A 12,323-nucleotide genomic window follows, 5' to 3' on the forward strand; every position below is an offset into this window, starting at 1 on the left:
TCATGTGCATGTTGGCCATGTCTATGTCTTCCTCTGTGAGATTTCTGTTCATGTCTTTTGCCCATTTCATGATTGGATTGTTTGTTTCTTTGGTGTTGAGTTTAATAAGTTCTTTATAGATCTTGGAAACTAGCCCTTTATCTGCTACCCCAGCTTTCTTTTCACATCCCTTTGCATGATAAATGCTTCTCCATTCCTTTGTTTTCAGTCTGCATGTGCCTTTAGGTCTGAAATGAGTCTGTTGTACGCAGATGGATCTTGTTTTTGTTTTTTAATCCTTTCCATCACCCCATGCCTTTTGATTGGAGCATTGACATTGAAAGTAATTATTGATAGGTATGCATTTGTTGCCATTTTGTTACTTGTTTTATAGATGTTTTTGTAGTGCTTCTCTGTTTCTTCTCTCACTCTTCTTCTCTCCTGACAAGTGGGCTTTTTATAATCATATACTTGGATTCCTTTCTCTTCATTTTTTTGCATATTTATTACTGGTTTTTATTTGTGGTTACCATTAGGTTTGTATATAACATCTTCTACATATGGCACTCTATATTAAGTTGATGGCCACTTATTTTTGAACCTAATCTTTATTCCTCTTCCCTCCACATTTTAGGTATATGGTGTCATACTTTACATCCTTTTATTTTGTGAGTCCCTTGACTGTTTTTTTACAGATATACTTACTTTTACTGTGTTTGTGCTTCCTTCTTTCTTTAGTCTTTCTTATGATCTTTCCTTTCCACTCAGAGTCCCCTTTAACTTTTCTTATAGGGCAGGTTTAGTGGTCATAATTTCCTTTAATGCTTGTTTGTTTGAGAAACTCTGTCTCTCCTTTTATTCTGAATGGAAGCCTTGCTGGATTCTTGGCTGCAGATTTTTTCCTTTCAGCGTTTTGAATATATGTTTCTACTCCCTTCTGGCCTACAAAGTTTCTTCTTAAAAATCAACTCATAGCCTTATGAGGTTTCCCTGTATGTAACTTCCTTCTTTTCTCTTGCTGCTTTTAAAATGCTTTCTTTATCACTACTTTCTGCCATCTCAATTTCTATGTGTCTTGGTGTGAACTTCCTTGGGTTGATTTTATTGGGGAATCTCTGTGCCTCCTGGATCTGAATTTTTGTTTCCTTCTCTAGATTCAGGAAGTTTTCAGCTATTAGATCTTCAAATAAATTTTCTGTCCCTTTTCTTTGTCTTCTCCTTCTAAGGTCCCTGTAATGCACATGTTATTACACTTGATGTTGTCACTGAGTTCCCTAAGCCTATTCTCATTTTGTGTATTTTTTTTTCCTATCACCTGCTCAACTTGATGACTTTCCATTCCTCTGTCCTGTAGGTTGCTGTTTTATTCTTCTGCTTCATCTAATCTGCTGTCTATTCAATATAGTATATTTTTAACTTCATTTATTGCGTTCCTCATCTCTGATTGGTTCTTTTTTATCTCATTGTTAAGGGTCTCACTGATGTCTTCTGCTCTTTTCTCAAGTCCACTGAGTACCTTTGTGATCATTTAAATTCCCTATCAGGCATATTACTTATCTCAGGTTCACTTAGGTCTTTTGCTGTGGTTTTGTCCTGTTCTTTCATTTGGGACATATTTCTCTGTCTCTTCATCTTATCTAATGATCTGTGTTTCTCTGTGTTAGGGCAGATAGCTATGTCTCCAGCACTTGAAAATAGTGGCCTTATGGGGAAGAGGTCCTGTAGTGCCCTGTAGTGCAGTGTCCTCTGTTCGCCAGAACATGATGCTTCAGGGTGTCTCCTTTGTGTGATGTATGTGCCTTGCTATTGTGGCTGAGCTGCTTTTTCCTTCAGTCCATTCATCTGCTCTGGCTCTTTGCCTGTTGTGGACAGGGTTTGGTCCCTGTGGTGTTAGTGGGCCAATCTTGGGATCTCTTGGGCTTGAGTTGAGTCAGATCAGGCGTTTGCTAGAGATGCAGTAGCACCAAACTGCATTGTGCTTTCCCTGTGTTGTCCCCTGAGAATCTCATTGGTGGGCAGGGCCTTCAGTCAGACCCAATGTCTTCCTCCATCCCACTGCTGGGGCCACAGTCTGACTGGTGTGTGTGGTTATCCTTCCCTCTCTGGTATGCGTGGTTATCCTTCCCTCTGGTATGTGTGGCTATCCTTCCCTCTCTCCAGGGCAGAAGTCACTTTGGAGTGTTGCTGACCACTGTATGGGCTGCTTGCATACTGCCAGCCCCGTGGCATCACCTTGTATGGGCTCTGGGCAAGAGCATATTAGAGAGGATAGTAACCAAAGCACAGCGTGGTGGTGGCAGTGCACTGGCACAACTGCGATAGCAAATTTTGCACCTTATAATTCCTCTGGGCGAGGGGCTCTGCGGTGCCCAGACTGAGGTGGGCTGTCCAGAGGGATGGACTGTGGGAAGCACAGCATGAGGGTGGGACAGCAGTCCTAGCAAGTTAGGTAGCAAGTCCTGCAGGTCACTATGTGTTCATGCTGGGGGCAGGGGGAGGGACGTGGCACCTGCCAGATCCTTTGTTTCTGGAGGAATCACCCAGAAATTTCTATCCCTCTAGAACATGCTCTGAGATTAGTAAATAACTCTCCCTCCTACATGCCCCAGGCACCTTTCAAAGTGCTGCTTCCCTACTGTATCTCCATGGGCTTTTTGTTGTGTTGTCTCTTTACAGGCAGATACTCCATTTCTTCTTGGCTTCCCTTCTCTCCCAGAGCCAAGCCCACAGATTTTTAAAAATTCCAGGTGTTAAGTCCCACTGGTTGTAAGAACTCACAACAATCAGCCCTTCTGGTTTTCAAAGGCAAACGTTGTGGGGATTCATTTTCCCTGGGTGGGTTCCCTGGTGTGGGAGGTCTGTTTCTCTCCCTCCTTCGTGCCCTTGGTTGCCTCCCTCCCATGGCTGGTTGGGCAAGTTCATTTAATTTTGACCTTGTCTCCACCCTTCCTACCCTCTTTTCTGTGGCCTCTTCTCTACATTTAGTTGTGGAGTCTATCCTGCCAGTCTTCAGGTGATTTCTGACATGAGTGCCATCTGGTTGTATCATGGAACGAAGTGAGCCTAGGGTCGTCCTCCTCTGCCATCTTCCTGGGAAGTCCTTCCAGTTATATTTTGTTACGGATTTTTAACAATTGCATTGCGGTCAGAGAAGGTGATATATATAATAAGCTTCTGTAATTTATTGAAGTTTGTTTTAAACTGGACAGTATGGTCAACTTTGTAAATGTTCTGTGCACATCTAAAGAGAATATGTATTCTAGAACTGCTGGGGGAGGAGGAATGTTCTGTGCAGGACTATTTGATCAAACTTGTTAATTATTTTTTTCAAATATGTATCCTCATTGTCTTCTTTTTCTGCTTAGTTTATTTATTATTGAAATAGCTATATTAAAAATCTTCTACTTTGGCATACCTGGGTGGCTCAGTTAGTGAAGTATCCAACTCTTGATCTCAACTCAGGTCTTAATCTCAGGGTCATGAGTTCAAGCCCTGAATTGGGCTCCACACTGGGCATGGAGACTCCTTAAAATAAAAAGCTTAAAAAAAAAAAAACCTTCCACTTTGATGGTAGATTGTCAATTCACCTTGTAATTCTGTCCCTTTTTGCTTCATATATTTTAAGGTTATGTTAAATGAGCATACAGAGTTTGACTTTTTTATATCTTCCTGACAAATTAGAACTTTCAGCCACACACAAAATCTTCTTTATTACTGGCTATATTTCTTATATTAAAGTCTGTTTTGTCTTATATTAATATAACTAAACCAATTTCCTTTGTATGATATTAGCTTGGTATCTCTCATTTTATCCTTTGGCTTTTAATCTTTCTGTGCCTTCATATTAGGTAAGATTTTTTAATAATTGGCATAGAACTGAATGTTTTATTCACCTTAATATATCTTTTAATTGGGGAGTTTTGTTCATTAATATCTATTCTGCTACCATTTTATTATATATTTTCTATTCTTTTTTTTTTCCTTCATTTTCTTGCCTCCTTTTGGGTTTAATTTTATGAGTTTTTTTTTTTTTTTTTTTTTTTATTCCAGTTCTTCCCCTTCTGCTAATTTGGATGTTATATGATCTAGATCTACTGTTAGGTCTACTGGTTACCACAGCTGTTTTAATAAGCATCCTTAAATGAATTAGTCGGTTTTGTTACTCTCCTCACAACTAATACAAAGATTTTAGAGTAGTTTGATCTCAACTATTCATTCATCAAATTATATTCTTATTCCCAGTAATTTCAGTTGTTTTCTCTTATTTATTTAAACACCACAAATTCCACTGCATTTTATATACTTGTTTATTTAAATTTACCAACATTTTTGCTCTTTGCTTCTTTCTACTCCCTGAGTTATGTTCATTAGAAGTTCCATCATTTTGAGTCTCTAGCTCCCTGAGTTATGTTCATTAGAAGTTCCATCATTTTGAGTCTATTGATGAAACTCATTCTTTCTTGCCTGAAAAGGTGTGTATTTTCCCCTTAGTACTTGGGGGGAAATGGTTTTGTAGAAGGGGGAATTCTAGGATAACAGCTATATTCTGTGAGTTTATTGAAGCATTGTTCTTCCATGTCCTGGATGCCAGTTTGGCTTCTGAGCAGTCAGCTGTTAGTCTGGGGGCTTGGGGGGCTTCTTGTTTTTTGCTTTGGTTTGGTCAAACTCTACCTTTGCTCTGAAGCTGATAAGCTATTTTTGAGATTTTTATTTCCTTTTTGGTAAAGGTGTCAAAAAGAAGTATCTTGAGGGTTTCTTTTTTTCTTTTTCTTTATTTTAGATTTTAGATTTTCTTTATTTGAGAGAGATTTAGATCTCTTTAGATTTTCTTTATTTGAAAGAGAGAGAGCATGAGTGGAGTGGGAGGAGCAGAGGGAGAGGGAGAAGCAGGAACAGGGAGCTCATGGAGTTGTTTTCTAGGATCTGGAGATGATGACCTGAGCTAAAGGCAGATGCCTAAGTGATTGAGTCACCAGGTGCCCTCCTTGAGGGTTTCTTTATATTAATTCCACCTGGAATTTTTTTTTAGTTTTCTTGAACTTACATTGTCTTTCAGCAATTCAAGAAAATTCTCAGCCAAGATCTCAGAGATTGCATCTTGCCCATCCTCTCTTCTGAGCTCTTAGTAAGCATATGTAAGATTTTTTTCACTATCATCCACCTATTTAACAGATTTCTTAGTTTACAACTGTCTACACTGCAGTTTGGATAACTTCTCCACTTTTATCATACAGTGGTCTGATTCCCTCAGCTTTGTTTAAATCTCCTGTTTAATCCATTCATTGAGCTTTAAATTTTAATGTATACATTCCAGTTTTAGATCTATTTGGTTATTTTAGAATTCTTCTTGTTCATTTTTGTATTTTCTTGTTCTTTGCTCAAATATTGAGGCTTCCCTTTTAATCATTTTTTTAAGTTTTAGACAACATATGTTAGAAGATGATCTTAAGACATGATTTGTCAATTTGAAAATATTTTGTTTCTCCTTGCCATAGATTAAAGGTAACATAAAGACCTACCCCAATGATTAGCTTCTTTCTCTTGTAATTGCCCATCAATGTAGCACAGTATGATAGTTTTTGAATTGCTAAAACACATATTAAAGGCTTTTGCTATGGTTCTCTTCGCAAAGTAATGCCATTACAGCCTGTAATTTCCAGTAAGTTTTGCCACTTCTCAGAATCTACCTTCTCCGAGAGCAAAGGAATGTGCAGAAACACAGGTTCTGGGTATATTTGGAGAGCCTCTAAAATTGCCTCTATTCCTGACTCAAGCAATGCTGAATTTATATTTGAACTTAAAGTTGGGTCAGGGGCAGTGGCTGTGACCTACTGAGACTGTAAGAGCTTATTTAGGCTTCTGAAGGGGATTCCTAAAGAGAGCGTTTCTGTCTTAACTGATATATTGTGCTCAGAAGGTTCAAGTTATTTTTCCTCATCAGTCTGAATTGAAGTCTGAGAAACTATAGGGAAGGCACTTTTTCCTGCTATATGGGTCACAAACAAGTAAGCAAGACACTTAACAGGAGCCCTTGTTTTTAAAAATATATTAAATATTGCTATTTTATATTCTGAGTATCCAATATTTGAAATCTCTGCAGGTTTAATTTCATGGATTCTGCTGGCTCCTACTCATGGTGACTTTTCCTTGTGCATTTCATGACTTTTGGTTGTAAAAATCATGTTCCTTGGAATTTTGTCTGTGGGAATCCTTTGAGGATTGGATTCTAGTCTGCATTCCTCCATTTGTTTCTGCCTGTCATCAAGGGACCCTCCCAACCCCAGACCACTTGCATTTCCACTTGCAGGGGTCCACCTGTGCCCAGGCTAAAGCAGAAAGTTTCCATACTTGCCCTTTCTATGAATTTATTCTAGTGAATTTATTTCTTGTTCTGCCCTTATGGTGTCACAGTTTCACACTTGGCTTCTTAACAGCCTCCTCACTTCATGTAGGCCCCAGGCGGCATCACCAGTTCCCCACATCCGATGAGGCAATCCAAATAGCAGCTCATAGTCTTCAAGGTTCAGTAGAAACCATCATGGAAAGCCTGCTTTGGAGTGCCTGGGTGGCTCAGTCGGTTAAGCATCTGCCTTTGGCTCAGGTCATGATCTCAGGGTTCTGGGATTGAGTCCCCACATTGGGCTCCCTACTCCGTGGGGAGTCCACTTCTCCCTCTCCCCTTGCTTGCGCACGTTCTCTCTGTGTGTCAAGTAAGTAAATAAAATTTTAAAAAAAGAAGACTACTTGAACCTTTCTTAGTGCTTGCTTCAGCCTGGTAAGATTCCTTAATTTCATGCCAATTTAGTGACACATTTTTAAATGTTGTTGAAATATATGTTTAAGCATTTTTTTTCAAAGATTTTATTTATTTATGAGAGTCACAGAGAAAGAGGCAGAGACATAGGCAGAGGGAGAAGCAGGCCCCTCCTTCTGAGGCAGGACTTGATCCCAGGACTCCAGGATCATGCCCTGAGCCAAAGGCAGATGCTAACCACTGAGCCACCCAGGTGCCCCATGTTTAAGCAGTTTTATTGTTTCAGCAGAAGGGTTATTTATCTATATTATTGTGTACATTGTACAGCTAGAAACAAAAGTCTCCAACTTCTTCTCCAGGTTACTCTGCAGTTAGGCTTTTCCTAGACCATTCCACCAAAACCATTCTCATCAAGAACACCAGTGGTGGTCACATGGCCGAATCCTGTAGTGGCCATCATCTTCATCTTATTCGTACCCCTCAGTGGAATTTGGCAGCTGATTATTCCGTCTTCCCCAAACAACTTCTCCCTGTGCCTTTCAGGATACCTCGCCTTTGCTGTTTTGCTTCTGTCTCACTGGATCCATCGTCTTGATCTCTGGCTGGCTCCTCTCCTCTTCTAGACGGCAAGATATTAACATTCCTCATACCTCAATCCTGAACTTTCTATCTACATTCCTGTTCCAGGTGATATCAGCCCAACATTAAATATGTCTGTGTGCCAATAACTACCCAATTTATATTTTCAGCCTCATCTCTCCAGAGCTCAAGACTTCCATTCAACTGACTGATGGATATCTCCCCTAGGTGTCTGGTATCTGTGAGGTGTCTTACACATAATATATTTAAAACTTTTACCTCTTCTTCTTTCTCCCTCCAAAAAACCCATGGTTTTCCCCATATCCTTATATGGATGGCATCATCATTGACCCCATCATCAGGAGCTGTTAAGGATTTCTCTCGTCCCCTCACTTCTCTCCTCCAATCTATCAGCAGGCCTCGTAGTGTCTCCTTGTGAAATTATCTTAAACCTGACCACTCCTCATGTCCACCTTCCAGGCCAAAGTCAACATCATCATCTTTTGTCACTCAGATCACCATTAGAGTTCCTAAATGCCCTCCTGGCTTCCATTCTTATCTCCCCACTTCCAATGCCACCATCATCATCACCTCCTCAAGCTACAGAGCTTTTGAAAATATAAGTTAAATCATGCCATTCTCCTATTCAGAATGTTATGTTTAGAACACAATCTGAACTCATTACCCTGGGAACAAGACCTTGCAGTGTCTGGCCCGTGTTGATTCTCTCATCTCCCTTCTCTCTATGCTTCCTCCTGTTCCTCATATGCTTCTGCCCTCTGACCTTTCCCCTGTCCCTCAAACACATCAGACTGAACTTAGGTTTTACTCATCCTGTGCTTTCTGCCTCAACAGCTCTTCTCCCATTTCTTTCTTTGGTTCATTCCTTCCCATAATTTCCACTTCTGCTCAAATATCACCTCAGTAGAAAGGCCTTCACTGACCACTGCAAGAAAATAGGACTTTCCATAGTCTGTCCCCTTACAGCATTCAACACCAGGTGAAACTACACAATTGATTTCATCGATTTGTTTCGATTTGTTTCCTATTTATTTTTCCCATTAGAATGTACACTTGATAAGGGCAGAGCCTTTATTTCTCTCATTTTGCATTCTATCTTCAGCACCTGGAAGCATGGTTGGGCTCAAATACTTGTTATGGTAATATAGCTATTTTATGTAATAGATGCTCAATAAATATTTCTGAAATAAAGACTGAATGTCACTTTATGCCCACGATAACCAGTGAGACAGAAATGATTTTACCAATCATATAGGTGAGGAGACTGAGATGCAGAGGTGCTAAATGAGTTGGCCATCTAATAAGTGTCCAAATTAAACCCAAATGTGGTATGACTTTAGAGGCCATAATATTTTTTTATTTTCAATTTTTTTTTCTTTTTAGATTTTAGGTATTTATGGGAGAGAGGGAGAGAGCGAGAGAGAGCATGAGCAAAGGGAGAGGGAGAAGCAGATGTTCATTGAGTGGGGATCCTTCTGTAGGCCTGATCCCAGGACTCTGGGATCATGACCTGAGGCAAAGGCAGACACTTAACCAACTGACCCACCAAGGTGCCCTAAAAGTTCACTTTGAAATACTGTAAGACTTAGCAAAAGAAGTTGCAAAAATAGTTCAGAGTTCACTTATACCTTCACTGAACTTTCCCAGTAATACCGTCTTGTATAACTGTAATGCAGTTATCAAAACTAGAAAGTTAATATTGGTGGACAACTAGTAACTGATGAACAGACCTTACTCACATTTTGCCTATTGTCCCAGTAACACATCCCATCTCCTGAGTCTCCTCCAGCACAGGGGTCCTTGTCTCTGTCTTTGTAACTGGCCATTCTGAAGAGGACCATATTCTCACCATCAGGGTCTTGGCTACACAGAGTGCTGGACACATGGGAAGTTTTCCACAGTAATAGCTATTATTATTTGGGAAATAAATCTTCCTTTTGAGCAGTGGAAGGGAAAATGCTTCTTCACATTCTGTTTGTTCTGCTTAGCCTGGCTGACCTTGAAGTGTTTATAAAAAACAGTGAGAGCGGCATGCTCAAGAAAGTTGAAAAAGGAGATTTCGAAGGACTGGTTGAGGTTATGGGACACCTTATGGCCCTGAAAGAAAGGCAGAGCAGCACTGATGAGATGTTTGAGCCCTTAAAGCAGACTATTGAATTGCTGAAGACCTACGAACAAGAATTGCCAGAAATGGTGTTTAAGCAACTGGAGGTCAGTACGAAGTTTGTTTTCCGAATAAAAGAAATGGAGGGAAAGTTTCTGGGTTGGGTGAGGTGAGGTGAGGTAAGTGAGAAACAGGGCTTGGTGAGGCCCCAAGGCTCGTGTTTTTAAACTATCTGTGTGACGGATATGTGCCCTCTGGTATATTCTGGAAACTCTGTAAACATGAAGCAGTCTGATGCCAGAGGTAGATGGGACAATTGATGTGGATGAAGTGTTTTGGGTTTAATTGCCTTTAGGGATGAGCCAAGTTTTTTATTCAGAGAAAAAAAAAAAAAAAGCAAGTCTGAGAGATATTAAGATGGACTAAGGAGATGTGAGGCATAAAAGAAAATAACCAAGTGCTCTGAGAAAATAGAAGGGCACAAGTTACCAGGTTTAAGGTGGAGGGCAGGAAGACCATGGTGGATTCAGAAGGAGGTGATAGGCAGGCCCGCAGGCGACCAGGGAGACAGGTCAGGGGAGGGGAGCTGCAGGAAATGGGCACACAGTGCCATGACATCACATCTGGTACCCGAATGTCATGTCCACTTCAGTGCCATGATATGACATCATGGCCTTGTAGTAGACATGAAAACATCCGGGTACCATCCAGCCTCAGGTCTGCGGGGAGAGAGAGCACAGTGTGGATCTGACCACAGGGAGGTCTTCATCATAGGAGCTGCCAGAGAAGTGGAGCAATGTGAAAAAGGTGGCAGTCACCGTGAGACAGCAGGTGGCCCCGCTGCAGGCAAATGAAGTGGCCGTCCTCCGCCAGAGGTGCTCAGCCTTTGACATCGAACAACAGCAGTTCCGGGAGCAGTTCTGCAGGGACGCCCCCTTCAGGTATGGGCCTACATTGCTGGCGCTGCTTCCTTTCTTTTAAACATGGTGACGCTTGGCTTTACAGAGGGTCTTTCAATTGAATTATTGAGTTCTTCTAGCAGATAAAGACTAGCTAAGTCTTCCCTCCCACTTGAGTCTGTTGGTTAGCACCTGGTGCTGACGTTGACAGAGTCCCATCCTGGCCTCTACAAGATGACACCTTGCCTTAGAAATAGAAGTCTGGAAGCTCTGTGTCTTCAAGTTTATAAAGGGGCTGTATGTGATCAAATCACAAGATTTTTTACAAAGTCGTTCATATTCTAAATTCTCACAGACCTGTGTTCCTTTGGTTTTAAAAAAGTGCCTGGTAGAATTTGGAAATAGTTTTGATAGGCACTTTGGAAGCCTGAGGGAAGGATTCGAGGTGATGGATTTCTTTCTCATAGTAATGCTCCCCGCTTGTGATAAGGGTCGGTCTTTTTTTTTTAAGATTTTATTTATTTATTCATGAGAGACACAGAGAGAGAGAGGCTGAGACACAAGCAGAAAGAGAAGCAGGCTCCCTGCAGGGAGCCTGATGCGGGACTTGAACCCAGGACCCCAGGATCACACCCTGAGCCGAAGGTAGATACTCAACTACTGAGCCACCCAGGCATCCCAGGGGATCGGTCTTTACTTAAAATAACTATAGGACCAGGCAGCACCATTCACATGTGTCCCCGTTGCACACACACATGAGTTTAGCTCAAATCCTTCCTTGGAGAAGTGTACTGGGGACTGCACATGATCCACTGCTCAGAACCAGGGGCTCCAACCAGAACAAGCTGGTTCTCAGGGTCCCATGTCTGCTGATGTGCCAGCTGAGACGGGTACTCTCCCTCACTCCAGCTCCATGGCTGGCTTTCTGCTTCCCTAGCTGAGCTTCCTGCTGGGTCTTCCTCAACAGTTTAAGACAGACAAGCTTAGAAAACTCCGAAATGGAAAACACCCTAAGTAATTGTTTATTTTAATTGTAATATTTTAATTGTTAAGGGTTCTTACCCATAAAAAACAGTACTACATGGGGAAACAACACGTCAGAGCAACAAATAAAGCTGAAAACCAATGTCGTGCCTTAGTTCCCTCATCTGTAAAATGAGGTTAATCACAGTATCAATCTCATAAGGTTGTTGATAGAATTAAAGAAATAATTTTTTGCAAGTGTCTACTGTAGTATCTAACTAGGATGCCCACCCACCCCGCTTTCCCCTTGGCTATTCTGGTTTTAGCCCTGAAGGTCACACTTTCAGGGAAGTGCCTCTGTTTCAGGCAAATTGGAACGTTGGTCACCCATCATGGCACATAGGAAGGACCTACCTGTTCTTATTAGTCACTCACCAAACATTTATTCAGCAGCTCCTATCTCCCAATTACTGTACTTGGGGCTTGAGCGAACAACAGGAGTGGGTTAAGAGGCAGGGAAGGGCAGATGGGTAAGCTCTGTGTAAGGTGGAAGTGTGTGTATCACATGAGACGCTAAAGCAGTGGGCTCCATGTTGGCTGCACATGAAGATCACCTGGGGTGCTTCTAAAATTTTCAACACCCAGCCTGTCTCACAGACTAACTAAATCAGATTCCCTGGGGACAAGACCTGGCAGTAGTAGTTCGTAAAGCTCCTCAGGTGATTCCAGTGGGCAGCCAACTTTGAGACTTGCTGCCCAAGGGGGAAGTAACTGGTTCTCTTTCAAGCAATCAAGCCAGGGCATGTAATTCCAAATGAGTCTGTATCCCTTTAGAATAATTGCCTTCGGAGCTATGCCCTTGTTCCAAGGAAATATCTATTGCTCTAGACATTGGCTTAACTCCTTTTGGGACTGTTCTTTTGGAGTCTGAGACATATATTTTTTTTTTGACTCTCCTTTCGACATGCAATTGAATTTTTAGAAATTCAAGACCAATCATGCAAAGCCAAAGCTGGGGAGGAAG

General features: G+C 41.4%; 1 protein-coding gene across 1 annotated transcript in view; it reads left to right on the top strand.

Annotated features, from left to right (window-relative positions):
• DNAH9 (dynein axonemal heavy chain 9) overlaps positions 1-12,323 on the top strand; it is a 325,725-nt gene that overhangs the window by 67,949 nt on the left and 245,453 nt on the right. The window contains exons 18-19 of the mRNA XM_072730369.1: positions 9,322-9,544; positions 10,212-10,378. Coding sequence (XP_072586470.1) covers positions 9,322-9,544; positions 10,212-10,378 — 390 coding nt within the window. The remainder of the gene's footprint in view (positions 1-9,321; positions 9,545-10,211; positions 10,379-12,323) is intronic.

Source organism: Vulpes vulpes, chromosome 12, assembly GCF_048418805.1.
Source record: "Vulpes vulpes isolate BD-2025 chromosome 12, VulVul3, whole genome shotgun sequence".
Taxonomy (NCBI): domain Eukaryota; kingdom Metazoa; phylum Chordata; class Mammalia; order Carnivora; family Canidae; genus Vulpes; species Vulpes vulpes.